Here is a 27,444-nt window from a genome sequence, read left to right as displayed (position 1 = left end):
AGCACAGATGACCGTCCCATCCCATCTTTGATTTCTGTTCCTCAGCCCACCCTTACTGGCAGTGACACAAATGGTTTGTGTTCAGGTTATGCACATCCTGCAGAACACAAAGCAGCCCTCATCTGAAATCCTCCCAAAAGCTTATCTTCCTGTGTGTGTTTTAACTCACTGGCTTTCCAGTGACAAAAAGGATCCTTTCTGCATTTATTTCTTCTTGACATCAGAAACAAAAATGGGACTGGAAGAGATTTTATCTTGTGCTATTTTTTGAGAAGTTTCTACAGAGTTGAAACAGCTCCTGGGGTTAAATATTTCCTCTCTTTGTTTTAAGAACTTGTGCCCTTACCTTTAATAGACACATGGATGTCAGTGATCTGTCCCTGGCACCTGAAGCTAAGGAGACAGGCCTGGGCAGAAGGAAGCACTAGGAGTTTAGCCCAGGTTTGTAGCTTTTTGCCTGATGTCAGCTTGTTGTACAGCTCTTTACTTGGTGGGTGGGGGAAAAAATGGATACAAATAAAAAGTTACTTTTGGAAGAAGCAGCACGAGGATGTAGTCAAAAGCCTGCCTTCTTTTGAGTGAACCAGTGCCAGAATCTTCTGCTGGCACAATAGATGGGGTCAGTCAAGGACAGGCAAAGAGTCTGGATACTTCTTTCAGCAGCAGTGCCAGCTAGTGCCAGCTTAAGCTGCCCTTGAAATTGGACCTGAATCTTACATAAAGCAGAAGCTTGAAGGTCTGTTACTTAGGTAAAAGATCTGCAAAGCTTGAGGGCTCTTAAATCCAATCTGCTTCAAATCCATCCAGGAATCTCTGTGAACTCTGTGGTCACTTGTATGTGTGCAAAGGGATGGGAACTCAGTAGGGCTGGTAAAGCACAAAGTAACAGCCCTGTCTGTATCCTGTGGGATGGAGTTCATGTTCAGGAGGCAAAAGTACATATTCAGGCATTTGACAGCCAAAAAGAACCCAAGGCAGCATGCAGAATTTGGTGGAAAAGCAGGGAAGAGACAAACAAAAGGCAGTTCTCTCATTGTTTCATCACAGCACAGTTTATGTCAGCACTCACAACATGTAAGTCCCTTTTATGTGTGAAATGGCACATTCCAGAATGATTACCTTCAAGTGTTCCTTGGGACCTCATCCCTCACTCAGGTCTGCTTAATAACAGAAGAAATGAAATATTGTAACTGTTCTGCTTAGGATAAGCTGGAAGTCAGGCTGAAGAAACAGGAGAAAGTTACTGCAAATTGATCTTCATAGTGAGCATGTGACATTTCCTTAAAATAGTTACATGCATTAAATTCTTGCAGTGGGGAATTAGTTTGCCTCAACCTTGCTGTCACATGTCCTGGGCAGCTTGGTAAATATCTCCTTTTGTGGCCTGTGAGTATGTGCAAGTGCATCTTTTCAGAAATGCAAATGTAAGTTTAATAACACAGAATAAAGGACAGAGGACTTTCTGCACCTTCAGTGACAGTTCCTCTTAACATTTGAGTACATCTAGTTAGTAAGTTATTAAAAGCAGAACTGTTCATCAAACTCCTGCAAACCAATCAATACAAAGCAAAGACTGACAGATCTTTAGATCAGTTGGTCAATCAAATAGGCATGTTAACACAAAAACATGAGCTTCACATTATTTTCTTTAAGACAACCTTCAAAAAGCCATAGTGTGAACTACCAGCTTACATAAGGGGAGTGGTGAGTGAAGAGTCAAGGTGAGTTTTGCCATCATGCATTTATCACCCTTTTCAGAAAGAGTTTATGCATTTTACCTGATGGAAAGTTCTCAAGTCGGCTTCACTTGTTGCAAAGGCTTCTGAGGAGATTAGGGACTTAGCAGGTGTACAGTGAAACGTATGATAATAAATAAACTACAGAAGTTTACACGTTACACTGTTATGAAATATCATTGATGTGCTGAATCATTAAGCAGTTGTGGACTTTGTACCTGGGTTGCATAACCAGCCTTGGCATTTTACTACTACTAAAAGCTGAGACAATAAAAAACTAGCTTGTTCACAGCACTTGACTGTAAGGGGGAGTTCCCAGGGCTTTGCATGTGGACAGAATCAATCCTAGTCAGTTATCAGGTATACAATAGACAATGATGCTGAAATCTGTGTATATCACATCAACAGAATGGGGGGAAAAAGTAATTCCCAAATGAAATGTGGAAGTGGTGTGAGGGCAGTTATTGCAGAACTGCTAAACAATTTGTTTACATCCCACCTAAGTCATGTTCATAAATATCTGATTGTTCCTCCTCTCTTCTAGACTATACTGAGTTTGCTCAAGTCTCTGATAAAATGCCATCAGTGGCTTTGACTGAGGTAAGTAAGGTGAAACAATTGCTTTCCAGGTTTTGTACACAACACAATTTTTAATGGCCTGGAGTAAGACTTAATTCCACTGCAGCAGCATATTGCTACGGATAGTTGTATAGCTTTGATTTCCCATGTCATCCGTTCCTGACTATTTTTGCCACTTTGAATTAATATAGTGACTTAAAATTCCAATATGTAGTAACTTTTACTTTTTGTTGAAGCTTACCTCTGTGGTCTTAGATTATTTCATATGTGAATCAATGTCAGATGATTATTAATTCCTTCTTCCACCTGCCAATTTCGTAAACACAGCTACCCTTCCCTCTTTCGAGCCCTTACTAAACTATTGAACAGACTTGCCCTGCCTGAAGGGCTGCAATCCGGTTAACCCCCATCTTGTAGCAATAAACGTATATCTGCTTTATTTTATCTAGCGATCCGCCTGTTGGCACTGGGCCAGTTACCCTGACCAGATGAAACCCACGTCAAGCAGTTTGGCAAACAGAGCTGAGCACCCAAATTCCCGAGGGGCACCCCTCAGTGGCTGTGGGAAGGAAGTTTTCAGCAATCCTTGCCATACTTAGCTCCTCCATTGCCACCGCCCTCACCGGAAGTTCCCTCACCGCGGGCCGGGCTCAGGGCGCGTCCCCGCCGCTTCCCGCACGGCCATTGGCTGAGCGTACCGTCCATCAGGCGGTGGGCGGGGTCTGGCCCCCGGCCCGCGGGACGGCGGCCGCGCCTGCGCGTTGCGGGCTCTGGCGGCCCCGTGTGGCGGAAGCGGCGGGGCCGCGCCAGTTCCGCCTCGGCGTCGTTGGCGCTGCACAAAATGGCGAAGATCGCCAAGACCCACGAAGGTAAAAATAGCCCGGAAGGCCCCGTGTCCGCGGCCGCCCGCGCCTCGCTTGGGCATCGCCCTCTGCTTGTGTTGCTCCCCGGCTCCGGGCAGCGCCAGGCGCGGCTCGTCGAGTGGGGGCCGGGCGGGCAGGGCCTGTGTGTAATGGCGGCTGCGCTCGTCACCACCGGGCCGGGCGGGGGACGGGCATGAGGGGGAGCTCTCGCCGTGCTGGCGTGGGACGGAGTGGCGGCCAGGCCTGTGCGGGGCAGCTCGGTCGCTGAACTCCCCTCTCCCGGCCCCCTTCCTCCCATCGAGCCTCGGCCGGTGCGCTGTGCAAACCCCGCGGGGCCGGTGCGAGTTTCGCATCAGAAACGCCGACACCGCCGTTCCTTCCCCCGCCGAGCCCTTTGGCCTCGGTAACCAGGGCTGCGGGGCCGGAAAACGGCGCGGCCGTGCCCAGACTGACCCGCCGCGGTGCTGGCTGAGAAAAGTGCCCCGAAGGAGGGGAAGGATCGTGAGGTGTGGAGCGTTCGCGCTGCCATTTTACACAGACTTCCTGCGGCCGGCTGTTGGCGCAGGAACGCGGCTCCCTCGGCTCCCGGGGCTCCCTGGGCCGTGGAGCCGCCGAGCGCTGTCCCAGGCGGGCTGTGCTTCTCCAGCGGGCCCCGAGCGCTGCTCTCCGGCTCTTCTCAGAGGGAATCACAGCGCTCTTTGTGGGCATTGCCTGCGGCTGGCCCTGCGCTTAAGGATTTTCAGGCACCGGCGAAGAATTTGTAGAATTGCACTGCTGCTGTGTTTTTGCTTCGGGGTTTTTCACTCGTGTTTCTGTGTGCGATAGGTGTTCTGTTGTGTTTTGTTTTAATTTATATGCGTAATTCACTGATCGCAAACTACCTCTGGATGGTGGTTGTGCACTGTGAGGGCACCCAGTCATTCGTTGTCTTTTTCTAATTTTTTAATTTTTTTTTTCAGTTTTGCACTGAAAAAGCTTTTTAAATGGAAATCCATCATCTCCCGTGGAAGTGGGGTTAATGTAGTGTTTAACACTACAGACCTAATCTGAGCTTAGGGATGAAGAAAAGATTAAACTGTTGTGCTTACTTTTTAAAAATTTAATTTGATTTCTTTTTTTTTTAGAATTCTAGTGTATTTTGGTACAATTACAGAAATTGTCTTCTTCTTTGTTTATATGCTGTGACGTGTAAGAGTTGTGTGAGATAGTACCCAAGTGAGTATTACCCATCACAGTGCTCTGCCTCTCCTACTACCTAAAGAGATTTTTGTCGTAAAACAGTAGAATTGTTGAGGTTTGGTTGTTTCTTTTTCTTTTTTTTTTTCCCCGAGCTGAAATTGTTTATTTATTGGAGCAAATGGTGATGATGCACTGACTTCAGTGAAGACACTGACATGCTTCCAGTTGCATGTGTTTTCATTAGTGCTGTATCAGAACAGGTTTGAAGGGGGAGGGTAGTTCAATTAAAAATATATATAACAGGGTATGATTGTGTAAGGGTCTTTCCCAGCATGGAGGCATTAGCTGAGCAGCTTGATTATTTTGCTTCCAAGTTCTGTCCTATCATTTTCAGTTCCTCACTAATCTTTTGAATTGAGTTGTTACTAAATCATCTTAAAATATTTTAATATATTTGTATTGTTTGTTAGATACTTATTGATTGTTCAAGATACAGCTTGAAAGAACCATCAGAGTTGGAGTTTGTGTCAGCTGCATAGTTAAAGGGGAACTCTGAGGCTGAAAAGTGAAGTTTCAAGTGGCAGCTTATAAAGCCTCCATAAATGTGTGAGCTTTCAATAGTGTTGAAGGTCATTTTTAGTTTAAATTTTTTTCTTGCTGAGAAAAGAACAGAGATCTTTCAACATAAGAGATCTAACGTGTAAGAGTGCTAAAGTAGCTAAAAACAAAGCCATGCAAGGGCAAGCTAAATGTGCAAAAATATGATAAGACATGAAAACACAGAACCTGTTTACTCTGTAAAATACCTCTTCAGCACAGGGTCATTTTTTAATGTTTAGAGTAGAACTGCATGTGTGGTAGCAGAGGACATAGTTAGAGACAGCCTCTCTTTGTGCTAGATGTTGAGACTTCAAATTTACGTGTGTTGACTTCAATAATATTCAGCATTTGTGGTATGTTTCAAATCAACTGCTTGTTAAAGCTACTTCTGCTAAAATACTAAATTATATAAATAATAGAGTAAAATACAGAAAAAGAATGATCAGGAGAATATTATCCCCTTCCTCTTTTTTTCACCCCTATTTCCTACTCCCTTTACTGTTTCTCTGTGAGTGAAGTTTCCATTCTGTCCTGCTTGACTAAGCCATTAAACAAGTAGTTTACTTTGCACAATGTATCTTTAGGCATTGTGATTACTCTTTCTTAATTTGCTTTTTATTAAAGAGCTTTGTTAAACATGGTGTGAGCTTTGCAAAGGAAATGCCACTTAGCTCAGGGAAGCTAGCTGGCACATCTTGAATGTCAAAATAGCATTTTCCACCTAAATATGTGATGCTTTCCAAAACAGGCTGCCTGTGGCTACAGCCTCCTGGTTCAAGGGCAGATTTTGTAGGATGTTCTGGATGCAGGGTTCCAGGTGGGATCTCAGAGCAGAGCAGAGGGGCAGAATCCCCTGCCTTGCCTTGCCCTGCTGCCCACGGGGCTTTGGATGTCAGGACACGTTTGGCTTTCTGGGCTGGGAGGTGCTTCAGTTAAACTGGCACCTGGAGGCTGGGATGAATTAAAAATTGGGGGGGCTATCAGTAAGGTTTGTTGAGTCTATATAGACTTTTTTTTTTTTAAAATAAATAACCCAGTAGATTTTGCTGTAGGAAAATGAGAATGCTCCTTACCCTGCTAACAGATATAATTTAAAGGAGAAGGCCAATTATGAATGACACCTCTACTCTCTTAATGAAATGTAACTGTTTTAAAGATAATGTTGGAGGACAAGGCCTTGGTATGTTAAGTGTTGGTAAGAACCATCAATAAGAAAATATTTTTGTGTTGACACTTTCAGTGCAGAAATCCCCCAGCTGTTTCACTTAGCTGTTGGTGATAGTAGAGGTGGGAGGCCAAGCACGAGCAAATCTCTGTGGCCCATCCTGCAGTGCAGGGGACTTTTCATGTGAATTCTGGTGTGTTTGTTATGTGCTGGAGCTGTATGCTCTGGTTGAGTCAGTGAACAGCTGATGAAGATCTGTAGGCAAGATCCATAGGCTTTCTGCATGCTGAAGGTGGTTACAGCTGTGGAGTTTGAGCCAGGCCACTGCAGAGGCAGGGTGTTTGTTGTCCCACTGACTGCCCTTTGCAAATGAGGGAAGCAGTGGGGTGGTACCCTCACATCACCCCCTCGGTGCTGCTAGGATGTCCTTGGCAGAGATGGAAGCTCCAGGTGTGCCCTTCCACCCCAGTTCTGCAGTGCACCAGGCTGCAGAGGGAATCAGGAGCTTCATCTGCTCCTCTCTGGGACAAACAGAAATAACTGAAAAGTCTGTGGAGAGGGTAATTGAGTTTCCTTGGCTCTATAGCTGTGCCCTAGGGTGGTTGCTCACAACCTTAACAGGACACTGCAAGCGCCTCTGAGGGCAGCAGACAGATCCCTAATTTGGAAGTAGTTTCTTTCTGCTGCTTCACACAACTAACACATTGGAGAGCAATGTATTCCAAGTTCTGGGCTGTGCAGGATTTTCCAGGCAGCAGGAGGTGCCCCCAGGCTGGATTCAGGAGGCTTTTGTGAACTTTCAGCTTCTCACGAGTCTGTAACACTGAGGTGGCTGAAGTTACTCTGCTCTAGAAAGCTGCAGAAGTTCAGTGGAAGCCCTGAAATGGCTGGAGCAAGATTCTCCTTATAAGCCTTCAGGGTCTATCTTCTGTGTGTGGGACTCTTAATGACTTCAGAAACAATTTGTGCTGGGTTTCCTCACTGCACCAGTGCAGGAATTGCTGATTTGCTGCCAGGTTTGCTGTGCTTCACACGAAGGCAGTGCTGCTTTCTGACTAAGTGAACTCTTAGTTCTGCTGTTCTCACTCGTAGCTATATGGCAGTGTGTCAGGTAAAACTCTGCAGAGTTGCCCCTCTAGAGAACATGCCTTTGTACAGGAATCATAATTTGGCTTACTGTGGGGTTGTGGTTGGTTGTTGTTGTTTGTTGGGGTATTTTTGGTGGTTTTTTTGGTTAGTGGCAGTCTGTGATAAGAAAAGGACCCAGCTGTGACGTTAAGGCTTGATGTTTGCAGTGTTGACATTTTAAACTTTTAAACAAAGCAACTCTGATCCAATAATTTGCATTATAATGCTAATAATCTTAACTTTAGAAAAAAGTATTCTTATTTTTTGTCAGGTTTCCTAACAGGTGTTGAATAACGTTGTGTAGTGTCTTTTGCAAGATGGCTTGATGGTAAAAACATGTCATGTTTATTCATCATGAGAAGAGGAGTGAGCAACAGTAGTAAACAATTATTGAATACTCAGGATTCAAGATATTTGTGAACAAGATTTCCTGTAGCTTTTTTGTAAATTGACAAATTCCCTTTAAGTTAAGGTAGCAGGCAATAGCACTTCAGGTGGGAGAGGGAGAATCCCAGAATTATTCATGTTGAAAGGGTCTTTTGCAGTCCAATTACAATGTAATCCAATTCTTCCTTGCAGCCATGCTCCTTCATATTCCTGCAGCCATAAAATGCAACTCTTGGGGGTTTTCTTGGCCATTCAAGTAATTGTTTGATCTAGTGGAATTTATATTGTATGGATAATTGTTATTCCATATCTATTAACTCCAAATTCACGTGAAAACAATAATAATTTTTACACAGCTGTGCCTCAACATACTACAGTTGCCTTTGTTGAAGATAGCTGGATTACTGCAATTTATTTTCATCTTGCATTACAACAGATGGGAGGAAGGCATGGTTTAATTTTATGCCTTGTTTTTTGGATTAAGAAGTTAATGTTCTGTCTGAAAGTACCGAATTTCTAGGGTCAGAGATGGCCACCAGAGTTGATTAGAGTCAGATCCTGATACAGCACAGGAATGACAAAGCTCCCATTTGTCCCATTTGAGGAGTGTTTTGTTATCCAGAAGAATAGCAGTCTTCAAAGATGGTGATGCAGGCAGGAATAATGATGAGGAAATAACATTTGAGCTTCCAAAGTGAAAACAGAGTCCCTAAGTTTTGGGGTTTTTTTATTAACTTGTTACCCAATGGCATATTGGAGTTGGATTTTTTATTTACTTATTCAAATATAGTATAGCTTTGCAGTATGTAATGAAACAAATACAGTGTTTTATTAAATCTCAGTTCTGAGAACCTGTGCAGTAATTCTTTTGAACAGAGTTGTTTAAATTAGCAAAATTGGTGATAACATTGTGAAAGGCTTTTTTTAATGAGAGGATGACATTTGTTGTGAAAGGGTTTTTTTAGTGTAGTGTTGAGAAATACTGCTGTGGTGTAAATTAGCTTCTCTGCTACCTCTGGCAGAAGATGGGATGTGGTAACAGTGAGTTAAATAGTTTGCTTTAAGCCATATAATTAAAGTACACTTGCTGGATCATACTAAAACATGAGGAGGAGCTTTTTTTGAATACCAGCTTATGAATTGTGATTTTGTAGTTTTGTATGTCATATGTTTATTTCTTGAATGATAATCTTTCAGGTTGGGCAAAAAACTGTTTGCTGTACATAGTGACATGGCTGCTGTATTTGGTATGTTTGTGTAACAAGACTTTGTGTGTTTGTCTTTACCCTAGATATTGAAGCACAAATTCGAGAAATTCAAGGAAAAAAGCCTGCTCTTGATGAAGCACAAGGAGTAGGCCTTGATTCCACAGGATATTATGATCAAGAAATTTATGGTGGCAGTGACAGCAGATTTGCTGGATATGTCACATCTATTGCAGCTACTGAATTGGAAGATGTAAGTAATTTTATTTATTTTGTTTGTTTAGGACTTGCATTGTAGCTATTTCAGAATTGATTTTGAGTAATTTTTAATAGCAGTTGCTTGAAGTAGAACCAATTTCCATTAAAGCCATAGTGGACCAAGTTATGTCTTATGTAGGAAGCACATAAGCATGAAATAATTTGGGTTGGAAGGGGCTTAAAGATAATTTTGTTCCAACCATCTTGCCAGGGGCAGGGACACCTTTCACTGGACCAGGTTGCTTAAAGCAACCTCCAACCTGGCCCTGAACACTTCCAGGGGTGGGGCATCCACAGCTTCTCTGAGCAGCCTGTGCCAGGGCCTCACCACCCTCAAAGAAAACCATTTTTTTCCTAATATCCAATCTAAACCTACTCTCCTCAGTTAGAAGCCATTTCCCCTTGGGCTGTCACTACATGCTCACATAAAGGAGTCCCTGTCCCGCTCTCTGCTGGGCTCCCTTCAGCTACTGGAAGGCTGCACTTAGGTCACCCCAAAGCCCTCTCTTCCCCATTCTGAACAAACCCAGTTCTCTCGCCTTTCCTTAAAAGAGAGATGCTCCATTTCTCTGATCTCTTGGTGGCCTCCTCTGCACTCACTCCACCAGGTCCCTGTCCCTCCTGTGCTGGCCCCAGAGCTGATGCAGGGTTCCAGGTGGGATCTCAGAGCAGAGGGGCAGAATCCCCTGCCTTGCCTTGCCCTGCTGCCCACGGGGCTTTGGATGCAGCCCAGGGCAGGTTTGGCTTTCTGGGCTGGGAGTGCCCATGGCTGGGTCATGGCCAGCCTGCCCTCCACCAGCTGCCCCCAAGCCCTTCTTATCAGATCTACAGTTCCAAGTCTGGCTTGTACTTAATGAATTTTGCTCTGAGAGCCCTGTAAGCCCAAGCAGAAGGCAAAAAGTTGTGGCCTGGTACTTGCAGTTAGCCTTGGCTGGAATAATTTACTTTGTTCTGTTACTGCTGCCAGAATTACAAATGACAGTAAAAAATTTATTAAAACTTCAGCCAGCAAACTCTAGTGACTGTTTTAAGATTCCTGGTTCAAATTTCAGAGCTGTTTTTAAGAACTGGCTTTTTCACTGTGTTGTGTTTTCCTTCTGTATCCTACTTGTAAGATTACCTCATGTTAATTTCTAATATTAAACACTGGATCATATTTTCAGTTGCAGGTCAGATCTATAGGCCTTATCATAAGTACAGAGGCAACTACATCATACACTGAGATAATTCTATTTCTAAGAACGAGGAAGATGTTTAGTTTAGTACTAGCTGATACTTGAGGGTTTTTTTTGGTGATGTACTTGTGTCATCTGCAGACTTCTGAGAATGCCTTATTAAAAATTTCCATTGCTCTGGGGCTCACTGAAAAAGTTCCATAGTTATATGAGCAGTTTTTCTTTTGGGGTGCTGTGAATAACTGAATAGAAACTGACTGCTGATGTGAAGGAATAGCAAAGGCAAGTGCTTGTTATTGCCATTGTGATTAAGTATAAATTAACATGAATCTAGCTCTGAATTATTTTGCTGTTTCTGAAGCCTTTTTATTAAGTCTTCTTCCATATCTATATCTATATATACATATATATGTATCTGACTTGTATGAAAAATAGTTTGAATATCTCTGCCCCAGTTCTCACACACCAGCTAGGGAACTAGTTAGGTTCTAACGGTAACTAGTTAGTCCTAATGGTGCTAACTAATGGTAGTGCTGATATGACATACAGACTTTTTGTCTAATTAGTGCAGATAGCATACTTGGTTAAATGTAGCATATTGAAGATTACTTGAGCCTTCTTAGTGATATAGGCAGGTTTATCTGATTCACCAGTTTGTGAATAAGAAAATCTATATGAGAAAGCTTGCTAAAATTTTGAATTAGCAGTTCTACTTGTCCATTTTCATCTTTTCTATGACCACAGCATGTTTTTTTGTAGTTAGTTTATCTAAATATAATACCAGCATGACCAATTCACCATGTCTTTACTGACAGGATGATGATGACTACCCTTCCACAAGTCTGCTTGGCCAGAAGAAGCCAGGATACCATGCTCCAGTGGCATTGCTTAATGACATACCACAATCTACTGAACAGGTACGTTGTAATTGAGGGCACAGTAAAATAGTCTTGTAAGCACTGAGGAAAACAAGTGTTAATAACAGGTTTTGTTTGCTGGAAGTAAAAGATCTGTGTAAAGAGCTGTGCTTTCTAAATGTTGCTGCAAGCTTGTTAAATTCCACAGGGTTATAAAGATTGGCACTTGTGCATGTAAAGCCAACATGAATATAGAAACTAAACTATCAACATTTTAAAAAATTAAAATCCAATACTTTGTTAAATTAAAATAACTGGGAAACTTAATATCCTTTATACGTATCATTTTTAAAGGAAAATGTAATCACCTGAGTTTTACATTGCTGAAGTATTTTTCTGTAAAATTTAAAAGCACAAGAAGTAGTATTAAGTCACCCTGCAGAAAGAAGGGGAAAGGTCAGCAGCATGAAATGCTTTGGTAACAAGTGAATAAACTCTTAAAATACCAAATTTTTATCAGAAATGGTTTCATAAGAAGTTCTGTGTTTAAAAAACTGAAATTCTAGTTATGGAAGTAAAATTTAAGTTAGTATAGTGTTTTGACATTTCCTGCATAGTGGAGGCAAAAAATAATTTAAGTCTCTTTAATAATACTTAAAATGAATACAGTACCTGACATACAGTACCTGACAGTTTTCATATTGATTTTCATAGATCTGTGACTAACAGGCTCTCTTGGTTTTTAGTATGATCCTTTTGCAGAGCACCGTCCTCAAAAGATTGCAGATCGGGAAGATGAGTACAAAAAGCACAGGCGGATGATGATAATTTCCCCTGAGCGTCTCGATCCTTTTGCAGATGGTAATTTATTTTGGCTTTTCTATACCCTGTATGAAATTTTTGTCTTTAATTGTCTTTAGCCCTTTGATTTCTGTTGGCATGCTTATAAACTTAGTTTTGTTTTAAACATCCCCTTTTCATAGAGATTTGGTTGAAAATTTAGATGCCATATTCTTCATCTTTATAATACGAGTTTTCTTTCCAGGTAGAAGGACAAGAAACTTGTCAATGAGCCATTGCCATAGAAACACAAAGGGTTAAAGGTTTCTCTTTTCATTTCGTTTTGGGTTGTGCGTTGTACTTTGAACAACTTGTGTATTGAGTGCTCAGATTCATTCAGTACCTTGATAGTTTTCATTCCAAGTTATAGACTTACAGGGTTACTGCTTTTGAAATGCTAGTAGAGCACCTAATTCTTACCATCCTATGTAAACTTTAGGTGGTATAGCTAAAAGAAGCAAAAGCATATATAAGACTTTGATACTGTTAATAGTTCAAGTCTGTTCTGATAATTTTAGAATGCAAGTCAGGAGAAGGGGTGTTAGTGGGTCTGAAGTTTTCTTCAGGTGAGTGAGTTTCACGTGTGGCAATAAGGTGCCTGTTGGCTTAAAATTAGTAGCTATTTTGCAGGTTTTACAAATGAGAATTTCAGCCTGCATGAATTAGTAGGGATATTAATTATTTTACTTGCTTAATTGTAATTGATATAAACATGTATTGTCAGAATTCACAGGCCCATACTAACTGTCCTTAATTTCTTTCCTACAGCAGTACTGCTATATGCCAGTCCTGTCTGCATTCTTAAGGGTGCAGTTCAACACATCCTGTGTAGATTATGGTGAAAAAGTATTCCAAAGGAAAGTCCTATCAAAGCTAGTGTCAGAAAGACACAGCCAATTGGGCAGTGATCTTCAGCATAGAAATGTTTAAGAAGTTTATTTTTTTCCCTAAAGTATAATAGCTATACCACTTGTATAGCAAATCGGCACATTTTTCTTAAAGAAAAGTGTTTTTCTTGACAAGTCTCATTTCTATAAAGTTGGGCTTCTTTTAATATATTTAAAAACTCAGTTAATGCAAGATACAGAGCATAAAGTAACATATGGTGTACAAAACCCATTACCTGTGAGTATTGTTGTGGTGGTGTATGTACTGTATTGCATTCAGATCCCAATCACAAGTGTCCCTTGAGAAGAGAAGAGGGGGAAAGTGTCATCAAACAGTATTTTGGGGTTTTTTATTTTGTTTTATTTTTATTTTGAATGAAGCCCTGTTACAATATGACACTAGAAGGTGTGTGAGACATGTCCAGATTTGTCAAACTTATAAATGGGTCTTTATGATAAAACAATTTAAACATTACTTAGGTATGCAATAGTTATTTATAGTCAGATAACAAGTAGGATTTAACAGCTTACACAAGGTAATGTTTTGATGATAAATATCTTTCCAAAGTGTTACTAATGGTAAAGAGATAATTTTCTAGGCTTCTATTCTGCTGCTTGAAGTCAGAACTGCTGATGGAGACAAAGGCACGAAAGTGTACGTATTCCGGATTAGCAACCCAGGAACCCATCACTTCTGAAGACTCTTAACTGTGTTGTCATTTTATCATTTTTATCGGCTTTAAAATATTTGTTTGAAACTGCAGTAGTTATGTTTGTGTTCAAACAGGTTAAATTGATCAGCAAACTGAATAAACGTAAGATACATGTAATTTTAAAAAATTTCGATCAAAAAGTAAAATTAAATGATCATGGAATAATATAATACTAGAGCAGGACAGTAGAAGTCCATAGTTTCTGCTTATCCTGTACTCATTGTGCTCCATTCCTGTTGCTGTTCTCTTCTGCAGGAGGGAAGACTCCAGACCCTAAAATGAATGCCAGAACATACATGGATGTTATGCGTGAACAGCATTTAACAAAAGAAGAGGTGCGTGGAGGGGAGGGTTTTCCACGTGGGCTGAGTTTCATGTTACAGCCTTTGAAAGCGTGTTCCAAAAGTGGGAGCGTAAATTCTCTTGACTTTGTCTTGACTTAAAAGCCCCTTTCTTTGGAAAATCACATTCTTCATATGTTGGAAGTCAATAGAATTTAAAGATGGAAGTTCTAAAAAAACATCCGTTCTGTGTGATACTTAAGCAATGCAGGGAAAAATAGTCTCAATACATTTTAATCTGGATTTTTTAAAAAAAAATCTTGGACTTTCTCTTGTTTATTATTATCTTTCAGAGGAGAGAGAAAAGCTAACTGAGAATTACTCAGTGTGAGAGATGTTTGTTTTTGTGAGCTCTATGTATAGGTAGACAGGGTGATTTTAAAAGGCTTTTGATGAAGTGCCTACAACAGCCCTGCAGTACTGAGATCGGGTATAAGATTGCCATTTGGTTTTAAATATCAAAAAAAAGGAGAAAACCCAAAAACATGCTTTAAAATTTATTTAATAGTTAAAAAGATATTGATAATATAAACAGATTTCTTGTCTAATACCTCCAGTACCATCTTGCTAATTGGAACAAGACCTTGTAGTTCCAGTGACTTCTAACATTGATTTATCTTAAGTGAGGAATTATTTCATAATTTTGGCAGTCTTACTGCTTATGGATCCACTGATAAGTGCAAGACAGTCTCTGTTAGTGTGCTGTTTCAGCAGTATCATCTCAAGATTTAAAATAAGAATTTCAGGGCTTTTTCATGTCATGGGATGTAGCTCCTGTGAGCATATTTTCTAAGTCATCCATCTAGTTTACTGAAGTGGTACTTATTTGAAACAGGTGGCTAATGGTCTTAAGGCATATACCTATCGGTGACAGAAACTGATAGCTTCAAAAATTCCCTGTGCATTTGCTGTAAGAATGGCTTTTATTGAAAAATTAATTTAAAAACAGCCCCTCAAATACAGCTCCCTTGGCACTATAGAAGAATTTGGAAAAAGAGTGACCTTGAAATAAAGCAGTGGCTAACTGCAGGTTATTTGAGCAAAACCTCAAAAAAATCATAAAAAGATATTGAAAAAGCTCTTTTAAAGGTATAATTTGAAAAATTCTTACGTTTTTGTTTTTGTGCTCTTGAACAGAGGGAAATTAGGCAACAACTAGCTGAAAAAGCTAAAGCTGGAGAGCTTAAAGTCGTCAATGGAGCCGCTTCTCAGCCACCTTCAAAACGCAAACGGCGTTGGGATCAGACAGCTGATCAGACTCCTGGTGCTACACCTAAGAAATTGTCCAGTTGGGATCAAGCAGAGGTAATGACCTAGTGCTCATCAACTGTCTACAGAAGGCATAATCAGTGCTTATCCTCTTGAGTGTCAGAAGTTTCTTACTGTACTTAAGAACAGCTAGCAATGTTTTACTGTACAGGATGAGATACTCACACTTTTGGTTTTGTCTCGTGCAGACTCCAGGGCACACCCCATCCCTGCGATGGGATGAAACCCCAGGCCGTGCAAAGGGAAGCGAAACTCCAGGTGCCACCCCAGGCTCCAAGATCTGGGATCCCACTCCCAGCCATACCCCAGCAGGAGCTGCAACGCCCGGCCGGGACACGCCTGGGCACGCAACGCCGGGCCATGGGGGTGCCACTTCCAGTGCACGCAAAAATCGCTGGGATGAAACCCCCAAAACAGAAAGAGGTATTTATGGCAAACTGGGAGGTGCATCATAAGTTTGGAATGGTTCATTGTGCTGGGTTTTTTCACCTTACGTAAGCAGTGAGTTCAGAATCCAGGCAAAAAGTAATTACATTCTGACATCTAGTGGTTGGTGTGGGGAATTGTTATTGTCTGAGTTCTCAGCATCGGGTTCTGCCTGTGCCTGAGTGGCATCCATGAAAGTATCTCAGCTCCAATATGGAACAACAGTTTTGTCATAGCTAATGACTGTTGCAGGTGGGGTTTTTAGTGTATAAAGGACACAGTGAAAAAACACACATCAAATTACTTTTCATAATATGTTTGTGTGTTGTTTTTTAATTGTTATGGGGTTTTTTAAAAGGTTGTTATTAAAACAAGTTAGAGAAGCATCTCACCTGCCTAATTTGAATTTGACTCTGGTGTCAGAGAACAGTGAAACACTTGTTACCTGCTTTTTATAATGCTTCTATCAAGGGAGTACATGGAGTACTCTGCTCAATTCCTAGAATATCTGAGTAGTTCTTGTTTTTTTAAGACTTTTTATGCTAAGGTTCAGTAAGAAGATGACACTTTTCTCGTAAAACAAATTTCTCTGTTAGATCTTTTTAGTGTAAAGCCTAGGTTTTTTGAATATTCAGCAAAGTATTTATTTCAATATTCAGCAAAGTCTTTACTTTTAGCCTGCTGTTAATTTGATACTGAAAATGGATTTGAATATTGATAGTATAGTTGGAATATATACTGGTCAGCTTTCTGAGAAGATCTGGTTTGCTTTTCCGTAGATACTCCGGGCCATGGCAGTGGCTGGGCTGAGACACCTCGTACAGACAGAGGCGGTGACTCCATTGGTGAGACACCGACCCCAGGAGCGAGCAAAAGGAAATCCCGCTGGGATGAAACGCCTGCGAGCCAGATGGGCGGCAGCACTCCTGTTCTGACACCTGGCAAAACACCCATTGGGACCCCAGCTATGAACATGGCAACCCCTACACCAGGTGAGCTCAGTCCCTTGTCCAAGGCTTCTCTTTGTGTTGTGGGAATGAAGAATTTCCTTTTGTGTTGTCTTTTGAAACAGACTTCTGCCCAGCATGCCCTCCTGCCTGTATGAAAGCAGTCAGTGTATGCTCAGTGTACTATTTTTGTGGCAATGCCCAGGGCAACTCATTTCTGGAGAGGAATTGAGGCTAATGCTGCTTACATATTGCTGTTCAGTTTAGTTGATAAAACATGATGAAAGGCTCTGTAAAAGTTTGACATCTTATTTGGCTACAGAGTTCAGGTGCTATGGAAACTTTGACTCGAGAGTATTAAAAAGTTAAGTAAACAAGTCATCTGCTTCTGCATACAAAAGGATTTTTTAAAAATACTTATTTTTTTAAAATTTGAATATAGGTCACATCATGAGCATGACTCCTGAACAGCTGCAGGCTTGGCGCTGGGAGAGGGAAATTGATGAGAGAAACAGACCACTTTCTGATGAGGAATTGGATGCTATGTTTCCTGAAGGATATAAGGTAATTAATCTGGATTAAAATAACAGCAGACCATGATGAAGTTTTTTTCCTACCAGGGATTACTGGTTTTTTTTTCCCCAGAAGCAGAATGTTTCACATTACGTGTTGATTGTACACACTTGTTTGACTTAGTATAAATCCCTTAGAAAGGGGTGTCTAAAGGTGATCTCACAGGCAAATCACTACTGTGCTTCTCAGTGCTGGAAGTGCTTGTCAGGGACAGAAATGTACTTTGTATGGGCTGATAGAAACTGAAACAAATAGAAACTGTGAAACTGATAGAAACAAACATGGAAGAGGGTCACAATTACTGAGACAGCAAGAATACTATGTTGATTCAGTTATTGAAGTACTTCTTTAATCCTTGGACATTTCACAGTTTATTATCCCAGTTCTCAGCAATGGGAGTGAGTTTTCTTCTGAATCGTTGGCAGTACAGGATAAGTGCAAATACACGCTCTCAGGGTGAGTTTGTATTGCTGTGAACATGGGACCTGTTGTATGCAGTAACACACAAATCCTCAGAAAAATAAAGTGAAAGCTACAACTTCAAGCTTCAACGTTTTGTGTTTGATGGGTTCTTCTTTTCATATCTGTTGCAATTAAAATGAATTTTGTCTTTCCTTCTCAGGTTCTGCCACCCCCAGCAGGTTACGTGCCCATCCGTACCCCTGCTCGGAAGCTCACAGCCACTCCCACGCCCCTGGGGGGTATGACGGGGTTCCACATGCAGACCGAGGACCGCACCATGAAGAGTGTCAATGACCAGCCATCGGGCAACCTGCCCTTCCTGAAACCAGATGATATCCAGTACTTCGACAAGCTGCTGGTAAAGGAGATTTCACTCATGCTGATTGAACTTCACTGCTCTCTTTTGATTATATAGCAATGCCCATTTATTTGTCTGGAATTATTTGCAGGTTGATGTTGATGAATCGACTCTGAGTCCTGAGGAACAGAAAGAGAGAAAAATAATGAAATTACTTCTGAAAATAAAGAATGGCACGCCTCCCATGCGAAAGGTAAGATGAATTGCCAGATACATTTATGCAATCCAATTTTTCAAAAATTGGTGTTTGTTTTCAGGTTTAGCTTTAGTTGTCCATCCATGGGATTCTCTTGAAGATAATTTTGTAAGCTTTGCTATCTATTGTGATTTAAACCCAACTGTTAACTAAGCCCCACACAGCTATTTGCTTCTCCCCTTGCTTCCCGTAGTAGGATGAAGGAGAGAATCAGAAGAGTAAAAGTGAGAAAACTTGTGTACTGAGATAACAAGAAATAATAGTAAAGGAAAATAACAGAAAAAAAAAGGATAAATAAACCCCAAGGAAACAAGTTATGCAGATGGAAAACACTTGTTCACCACCAACCCAAGTGATGCCTATGCAGTCCCCTAGCAGCGACTCTTGGCCGGCTTTCCAGCTGGCTTGTATGCTGAGCCTGGTGCCATAGATGTAGAGCATCCCTTTGGGCAGTTTGGGCCAGCTGTCCTGGCTGTGTCCCCTCCCAATTTCCTGTGCCAATCTGCCTTCTCAATGGTAGGGTGGGGTCAGAGGGCGAAAAGGCCCTGACTCTGTGTAAGCCCTGCTTGGCAGTAACTAAACATCCCTGTGGTATCAGCACTGGTTCCAGCACAAATCCAGAACACAGCCCCATATTAGGGGCTGTAGAGAAAATCAGTTTCAGCCAGAACAGGACACTCTGTTCAGTGCTTTTGTTCTTCCTCTTCTATATCTGTGTGGCTTTTTGTTATTGAGTGTAATTTAGTACTGCTGCTTTTTTTGACAGTAATGTCAGTCACTAAATGGTGTAGGCCTTGTATAATTTTTGCTCTTTTTACAATTATGAGAAACTGATTTTATAGTGTGTTTTGCTTACACGGCTTTGTAACTTTCTGGATTTTGCGTCTTTCACTTAAATTAGCTGCTTAGTGTAGCTCTTCTTTAAGTTTTGGCCTTAAGCACTAGGCAGCATAATAGCAGTCTTTTCTGCAAATGCTCTAAACTGACCAAGCCCCAAGCTGCCTGGATGCAAACAAGGGCTGTGAAGCTGTTTTCCAAGGGGAACCAGTATCAGCTCACAAGTATGCTTCTCTTGAAAACTGAACACCTGGGCACTGACAACACAGTGTTTGTCACCACACAATTGTATTTTAACAGATCAACTTAAAAATGCGTGAAATAGTTTTGTGGTGCTTGGGGCAGATACTTGGAAGTCTGTGGATGCATCAGTTAAATGTTAACTTGGTTGTACCTGTTTTATGATTGTTCAGTGTTGCTTCCTTAGTTTAACTGGCAGGTGTTCTGGTTTTGTTCAGGCTGCGCTGCGGCAAATTACCGATAAAGCTCGGGAATTCGGAGCGGGGCCGCTGTTCAATCAGATCCTGCCCCTGCTGATGTCTCCAACACTCGAAGATCAGGAGCGGCACTTGCTTGTCAAAGTCATCGACAGAATTCTGTACAAATTGGATGACTTGGTCCGACCATACGTACACAAGGTCTGTTGCAGCTTGCTGTTTCATCTCTGATTTGCATTTTGCCATTTCATCTCTGATTTGCATTTACTGCATTTTATGTGCATATGAGAAGAGGATGATACCACTTTTTTTAGACATATTTCACTTTCATGTTTCTTTAACCAAACTTGAAAGTTTTTATGGTATGATTGGAGTGTAGGTTGTACAGTATTGAGGCATGATGTAAATATGATATATGCATATTTGGAGGTGGGAAGGACCTTACCTGATCTAGGTAGTGTCTCCAGGCTACATCCTTAAGAGACTTAAGAACTGTAAAAAACAATGCAATAGATTTAATTTTTTCTGATCATTGTAAGGCTTTAAGCTTGAATTAATGGAATCATCTCTGTTTCATGAAATAGTAATAGTATAATAAGTATTAATAGAATAATACTGTAATATTAATATAGTAATAGAAATAGTATAATAAGTATTAATAAAAGGAAATATTAATTTGTTTATCTTTTTTAGATCCTTGTCGTCATTGAACCACTGCTGATTGATGAAGACTACTATGCTAGAGTGGAAGGCAGAGAAATTATTTCAAACTTGGCTAAGGTAAAGCAGCATCCTTTATTAAAGCACTGAGTTAGCTTACATATACCTGCATGTTTATAGGCATGGCAGAACAATTAGCTGTGCTGTTCATAAATCCAACTGGCATGTTTTGTGTTTTGTCCTGCAGGCTGCAGGTTTGGCAACAATGATCTCCACAATGCGACCTGATATCGATAACATGGATGAGTATGTCAGAAATACAACAGCTCGAGCCTTTGCTGTTGTTGCATCTGCTCTGGGCATCCCTTCTCTGTTACCCTTCCTGAAAGCTGTCTGTAAAAGCAAAAAATCCTGGCAGGCCAGGCACACTGGCATCAAGATTGTACAGCAGATTGCTATTCTTATGGGTTGCGCTATCCTGCCTCATCTCAGGAGCTTGGTTGAAATTATTGAGCATGGTAAGTTCTGCTTTCCCAGACAAAGTTTTTTTTTTCCCCACTTTCTATCTGGAAGTTTTTATATCTCAATAAGGCACAGTGACAGTAAGATCCTGGTTTTGTTGTTGCTGTGACACTGAGAAACATTTCAGCTGACTCTGAAAGGTGAATAAAGACAAATAATTGTTCAGTATTCCTGCAAATAAGTTAATCCCTTTTACACTGCTGCTCTGTTGTTGCTAATTTGAACTTAAGGCACGAGTACAAGAAGCGGTGCTAAAGGCTGATCTCTTGCAGGGCTGGTGGATGAGCAGCAGAAGGTTCGCACCATCAGCGCTTTGGCCATTGCTGCTTTGGCTGAGGCAGCCACTCCCTATGGTATTGAGTCATTTGACTCTGTCCTGAAGCCCTTGTGGAAGGGTATACGTCAACACAGAGGAAAGGTAAATCCAAAATACTTTCTTTAGTTTGAACTGAAATGGATGTGTTCCTGCTGTAACTTATTAGAGACATATTTTGCATTTCAATAGGGTTTGGCTGCGTTCTTGAAGGCCATTGGTTACTTGATTCCACTCATGGATGCTGAGTATGCAAACTACTACACCAGAGAAGTCATGCTGATTCTTATCAGAGAGTTCCAGTCTCCTGATGAAGAGATGAAAAAAATTGTGTTAAAGGTATGTCACAATGATAGTTTTGCATTGATACTGAATATGTATTAAAAAAATTCCAAACAAAAGCAAAAATAACCCACACCCTACACCAGATTGAAATTGTTGGATTTTTATTTCCTGTCAGGTGGTAAAGCAGTGTTGTGGTACAGATGGTGTTGAAGCAAACTACATTAAAACAGAAATCTTGCCACCCTTCTTCAAACATTTCTGGCAGCACAGAATGGCACTGGACAGAAGAAATTACAGACAGGTAATTTTGGTGGTTTTTTTAGCTGGAAAATTATTTACAGTAGAAGAAACTTAGAATGTTCATTCAGGCTAAATACTTTTTTGTCTGTCCTGAAACTTGATTTTTGTTTTTACTAGCAATTTAGAAGTTATGTAGCTAAGAAGATTTTCAGGTATTTAGGGGGTTATCATGACATTTTACAGCTGTGAATGTCTTCATCACTTGCAAAGTGGGGTGGTTCACCTAATTTATGTTCTTAGAAACACTAGATGATTTCTGAAGCTAAAACTAGTTTTTTGTAGTGGACTTAATCTGTTTCTTCAGACTAGGGAAATTATTTTCAAGATGTAGACAATAGATTTTAACTACTTTTAAGTGTAATTTCAATGCCTATTTAACATTTCTGTATTTCAGTTGGTTGATACGACTGTGGAGCTGGCAAATAAAGTTGGAGCAGCAGAAATTATTTCTAGAATTGTGGATGATCTGAAAGATGAGGCTGAGCAGTACAGAAAGATGGTCATGGAAACAATTGAGAAGATCATGGGAAATCTGGGGGCAGCAGACATCGATCACAAACTGGAAGAACAGCTCATTGATGGTATTTTGTACGCCTTCCAGGAACAGACCACAGAGGTAAGGCCTAGGGTTGGAGTGTTCCATTCCCTGGAATTGTAAGCCATCTTGCTGTTAGTTATGTGAAATGTGTGCTTCTGAGTTAGATTTTTAGAATCCCTTCTTAGATGTCAGTGCTCTAATCAGTGAAATCCAGAAACAATCTCTGGAATGTGTTAGCGTTTTAAAAGCAATTTTAGATTATGGCAAGTTTAGGTAAAATGCAGTGATGCTGTTTGTCTGATTGTCCTTTATTGTTTTTTTCCCTCAGGATTCTGTGATGCTGAATGGTTTTGGCACAGTGGTTAATGCTCTGGGCAAAAGGGTGAAACCCTACTTGCCACAGATCTGTGGTACAGTTTTGTGGCGTTTGAACAACAAATCAGCCAAAGTCAGGCAGCAGGCTGCTGACCTGATCTCTCGTACTGCAGTTGTCATGAAGACTTGTCAAGAGGTATGGACTTCTCTTCCAGATTTGCTCTGGCAGCTCATAGTAATGAGAGGGGATGGGAAAATGACCTTCTAACTCTTTTTGCTTGGTTATAGGAAAAACTGATGGGACACTTGGGTGTTGTTTTGTATGAGTACCTGGGTGAAGAATATCCTGAAGTACTGGGCAGCATACTTGGAGCGCTTAAGGCTATTGTGAATGTTATAGGTATGTTTTTGTCTTGATTACTTGTCTCTTCAAGAGCAAAATAGAAAAACCACTGTAAAACTAAATGTGCCTCTTTGAATTCAATAGGTATGCACAAGATGACACCACCAATCAAAGACCTGCTGCCACGGTTGACACCTATTTTGAAGAACAGACATGAGAAAGTACAGGAAAACTGTATTGATCTTGTTGGGCGTATTGCAGACAGGTAGGCTGAGTAATGTTAAAATAGCTAACCTTCTTTGTGGGCAGTTACTGTAGCAGAAACTCAACTTTGGCTTCTGGGTACTTGTCATATCTCTTGATATTTCTGAAGTTGTGCCCAAAACTTGAAATATTTAGCAGGCACACTGTTGAATTACCTAATAAAGGAAATGGTTAAGCTTAGCTCTATGGATAGCAAATGAATAGGTGCTACAGTTTGTGGCTTTATGTCAAAATCTCTAGCATCACTGAAGAGGTTACTCACTTTATTCTCTCTCAGAGGTGCAGAGTATGTTTCTGCAAGAGAATGGATGAGGATCTGCTTTGAACTGCTTGAGTTATTAAAAGCTCACAAGAAAGCCATCAGAAGAGCCACAGTGAACACTTTTGGTTATATTGCAAAAGCTATTGGGTAAGTTGGTTTTATGCTTGTCCACTTCTTCACACAGTTACCAAATATAGTGATGATTGTTAGTTTTCTGGTGGGAAATACTCAAACTTCTGTACATTTTACATGTGCAGATATTGTTTTACTCATTTTGAAAACTACAATCACGTATTCTTGATTAACATAGGACATTGCACTTCTGAACAAAATTTGTGGACTAATAAGGTTAAAATCTTATTCATGAGAGTAAGAGCTGTTGTCTCATGAATCACTGTGGTGTGCATTCACACCCTCTTTGTATTATTTCATAAACTCCTTTAAAGAATTTATCTTCTCTCTTTTTTTTTCCCTCCCCCCCACCGAATCACTAGTTTTATCAATTCTTAAAGGTTTGTTTCCACTAAGGTCATACTCCAAGTCAGCACATTGTAGAATGAGGCACAGTTGCCACCTCTATGTGTGTTCTGTAAGAGACTGATGACTGGCTGAATGCAGATAGAGCAAGCAGCCAGGGGAGTGCTGTAAATGATCTCCATGTATAACATAACCTATCTCTGTCCATACTTGTTTTTATACAAGTCTGTAATTTCCTCTGGGATCAGAGTAATAGTGCTGCTACTCTCCAGAGTTCACAAGTGGAAGAACAGAGGGCAGGGAAAAAGCTGAGTCTAGACAAATTAAAAATGTTGCTATGAAAATAAATCCTTTAGCTGTTCTAGAGTTCAGTGTTTCATGTTTAGCGTTCAGTTTGTTTCCTAATTCTCTAAACTATTTATGAGGGCTAAACCATGTTTCTCTGCCACTTTTTTGAAGCTTAACTAATTTTTCCCAAATCCTCACTGAGTCTATTGACATGGATGTCCGTGTTGTCTCTTCCAGACCTCACGATGTATTGGCCACACTGCTAAACAACTTGAAAGTACAGGAAAGGCAGAACAGAGTATGTACTACAGTAGCAATTGCTATTGTGGCTGAAACATGCTCACCCTTCACAGTGCTGCCTGCACTCATGAATGAATACAGAGTTCCAGAACTGAATGTCCAGAATGGTGTGTTAAAATCGCTTTCTTTCCTGTTTGAATACATTGGAGAGATGGGAAAAGATTACATTTATGCTGTTACACCATTGCTTGAAGATGCTTTAATGGACAGGTGAGTGCACTTCTTCTGTGGTACAGTTACCCATAGTGACTTTTTTAAGAATATACTTGATTGTTAATGATAGCAGATATGCATATTGTCCTTCTTTGCTGAAGACTTTAAGTGACCAGCATAATTTGTAAGCTATTATTTGCAAACAATTTGCTCCAATTTTACTAATAATTCTGAAGATTAAAATTATAAAAGCATCTTCAGTGAGTCAAGACTTCTTACATGGAAACTGCTTTTGATAATTTCTGTTGTTGGTACTTCTGTGGAATTGGAGTGCATTAATTTGTCAGAAAACTCCCATCTTTTTTCACTTTACTCATTTTTTATACTCTGCCCATTGCTGTCACTAAGTATGACTTGAAAGTGTTATTAGTGCTTTCAAGAAAAGCATTACTGAAAAGAAACAGTATGCTTGTCCAGTCATGTTGCTTCTAAGTCTCATTTATTATTTCCCATTGTTCTCTTTGCAGGGATCTGGTGCACAGACAAACAGCCAGTGCTGTGGTGCAGCACATGTCCCTTGGTGTTTATGGGTTTGGCTGTGAGGATTCTCTTAATCACTTGTTAAACTACGTGTGGCCCAACGTGTTTGAAACCTCTCCTCACGTCATCCAGGCAGTTATGGGGGCTCTGGAGGGCCTCAGAGTGGCGATTGGGCCCTGCAGGATGTTACAGTACTGCTTACAGGTATGGTCTGTGTGCTGGGGCAGCAGAGAGAGCTGTCAGGCAGGACTTCTTTCCACCAGACAGAAAAGTCAGCTGAAGATGATTTCCATTAAAGGAAAAATGGGCTTTTTGTCTCCAAACTATTTTTTAAACAAATACTCTGTGCCAAGGACTTGAATAGTGGAAATAGGCAGTATACGAGGGTCTGGTATAGGGAGATAGCTGATTACATCACAGAACTTGTGTAGAAAGAGCAGGTAACTTAGAATATCAGTTGACTAAAATAGCCTGGCACTTCGATTTCTTAACTGGAAGGATCTCAAATTTTGAGGATGTGAACTAATGACTGGGGAATAAATTAGCTGTGGGAGGGGTTACGACAAGTAATCAGATAAATGAGAGGATAGGATTAATAGTCGTGATTTGTTGTTAGCCAAGAGAAAAAGTGAGATGTTTACAAGAGTGCAGCACTATAAACAGTGCTTTGATTAGACTTGGTACTGCTAGAGCAACACTGGGCAGTTCACCTTCTGTAAATGGGGTGGTAAAATCTGAAGACTCCTTTTCTGTGTTACTTTGTGTCACAGCATGTGACAGTGGCTGTGTTGGCTATGGAATTAAAACTCACCTAACAGTGGGGAGCAAGGATTGAAGTCATGCAGGTCTGTGTAGTGAAGGTGTGACAGCATTTTAGTAATAATTTGCAGATAGGAAATTTCAGACTTTTGCAGTGTGGGGACCTCAGCATGAAGGTACTGAGGTCAGTAGGAAGATGCAAGTCTCTTGCAGTGCATATTCCTGCAAGTACTGTCTGTATATTGTTAGTACATAGAAATGTTTTTTCCTAGAGCTTGTATGTTCTGTCCGTTTATTAAATGCTTGTTTTGCAACACTTGATTAAATTCAATAAAGCAACATTGGAACTGCAAGCTTTTATTACATTTTGTTCTGTTCTGTTTTCTAGGGTTTGTTTCACCCTGCCAGAAAAGTCAGAGATGTTTATTGGAAGATCTACAATTCAATCTACATTGGCTCACAGGATGCTCTGATAGCACATTACCCAAGAATCTATAATGATGACAAGAACACCTATATTCGTTATGAACTTGATTACATCTTATAATCTTCTTGTTCAGTTGTTTGTGTTTAATGCACAGCTGTTGTTCAGTTAAATGCTTCGGATTTCATGATGTAAAATTTTAAAATTTTGGAGATCAGCGTAGAGCTGGTCAGAGGCAGAGCTAGGTATCCAGTAGCATGATTTTTTAAATATGTCCTCGTTTTTTGATGTTAAACAGTTAAAGCCAGTAGTGACCAACAAAACAGTAATTACAAAGTACTGGAGGGATTTTGTTTTGGATCCATCTTTATGAAGATTTAGATTTCATTCCTTGTGTTTAAAGGGGAAGTTTATTTGAGAAATAAACATTTGTGTATAAAAACTAATTTGTGTGTGGTTTTTGGACAGAGGGGCTTGTAAAATAAGTCCCTTTGGATTAAGTATTTGTTTATGTAATGAATAGGTGGTATAAAACATTTTAACCCTTTTTGTCATCCACTAGCTTTTGAATAAATAAGAAAAATGTACCAACTGTAGTTAATGTGTGTATCTTTGTCATGCAATAATGTAGCTGTAGCCTGGCTGATGGTTGTAGTAGCATCAGTTTATTTTCATGGAAAAAGTATTTAATTTCTTCTTGTTACTGCTTCATTTGGAGTATCCTGGTGGACATGGCTTGTTAAATTTTCAGAAGTTAGCAGTTTTATTGTAAATTGCATTTGTAAAACCAGTTGTGAAAATTATGTGCATTGATATATTTACAGGCTGTGCTGTAATTCAATTAAAGAGCTAGGAAAGTTAAGTCCCCAGCACCTCAGATGAGGCAGTTTCTAAGAAAAGCATTCTATTTTCTCATTTGCTTTTTGCCTTTTGTGTGTGTACTACAAAGAAAAAGGTTTTGCTATCAGTAAAGCACCTAAAACCCAAGGATAAATGACTTTGTTAGTAGTGTACATGATACCATGTTTGTAAGGTAACAGGAGGCAGTAGCTGGCTATCAGACACCTTGTTCTGTGAGTGCTTGACTTCAGTGATTCATTTCCATCTTACAAGTTCAGGGCAGTGGTGTTACCTGACTTGTCTCTGTCTCACATAAATGTGAGAGTCTTTAACTGTTCAGCATATAGAAAATTTGACCCTTTCAGGTCTAATTTTTTTATTAGGGGTTTGGGATGGCACAAAAGCAACTTGGGGCCCTTTTGTTAATAAAGGTGCCACTGCTA

The 27,444-nt window shown here is 40.5% G+C and overlaps 1 protein-coding gene across 3 annotated transcripts; it reads left to right on the top strand.

Moving 5' to 3' along the window:
• The first annotated feature begins 3,054 nt into the window (after window positions 1-3,054).
• On the top strand, window positions 3,055-26,757 carry SF3B1 (splicing factor 3b subunit 1). Of its 3 annotated transcripts, XM_064717952.1 has the most exons (25): window positions 3,055-3,184; window positions 8,929-9,095; window positions 11,091-11,192; window positions 11,879-11,993; window positions 13,828-13,907; window positions 15,051-15,218; window positions 15,371-15,605; window positions 16,388-16,600; window positions 16,998-17,119; window positions 17,751-17,948; window positions 18,040-18,141; window positions 19,440-19,619; window positions 20,112-20,198; window positions 20,326-20,596; window positions 20,873-21,018; window positions 21,106-21,252; window positions 21,374-21,499; window positions 21,893-22,114; window positions 22,365-22,547; window positions 22,640-22,751; window positions 22,839-22,959; window positions 23,236-23,367; window positions 24,223-24,495; window positions 24,966-25,182; window positions 26,126-26,757. In XM_064717952.1, the coding sequence occupies exons 1-25, from the start codon at window positions 3,157-3,159 to the stop codon at window positions 26,282-26,284; spliced, it is 3,906 nt and encodes a 1,301-aa protein (XP_064574022.1). In that variant the 5' UTR covers window positions 3,055-3,156; the 3' UTR covers window positions 26,285-26,757. The 3 variants fall into 3 exon arrangements, 2 of the variants coding, with proteins under 2 accessions (XP_064574022.1, XP_064574023.1); XM_064717953.1 differs by lacking the exons at window positions 3,055-3,184; window positions 8,929-9,095; window positions 11,091-11,192; window positions 11,879-11,993 and adding an exon at window positions 13,379-13,514; XR_010440960.1 differs by lacking the exons at window positions 15,371-15,605; window positions 16,388-16,600; window positions 16,998-17,119; ... (14 more) ...; window positions 24,966-25,182; window positions 26,126-26,757 and adding an exon at window positions 13,459-13,514 and having other exon boundaries at window positions 15,051-15,111.
• Window positions 26,758-27,444: the final 687 nt, after the last annotated feature.

This window comes from Zonotrichia leucophrys, chromosome 7 (genome assembly GCF_028769735.1).
Source record: "Zonotrichia leucophrys gambelii isolate GWCS_2022_RI chromosome 7, RI_Zleu_2.0, whole genome shotgun sequence".
Taxonomy (NCBI): domain Eukaryota; kingdom Metazoa; phylum Chordata; class Aves; order Passeriformes; family Passerellidae; genus Zonotrichia; species Zonotrichia leucophrys.
This window is presented reverse-complemented; position numbering and strand designations above follow the sequence as displayed.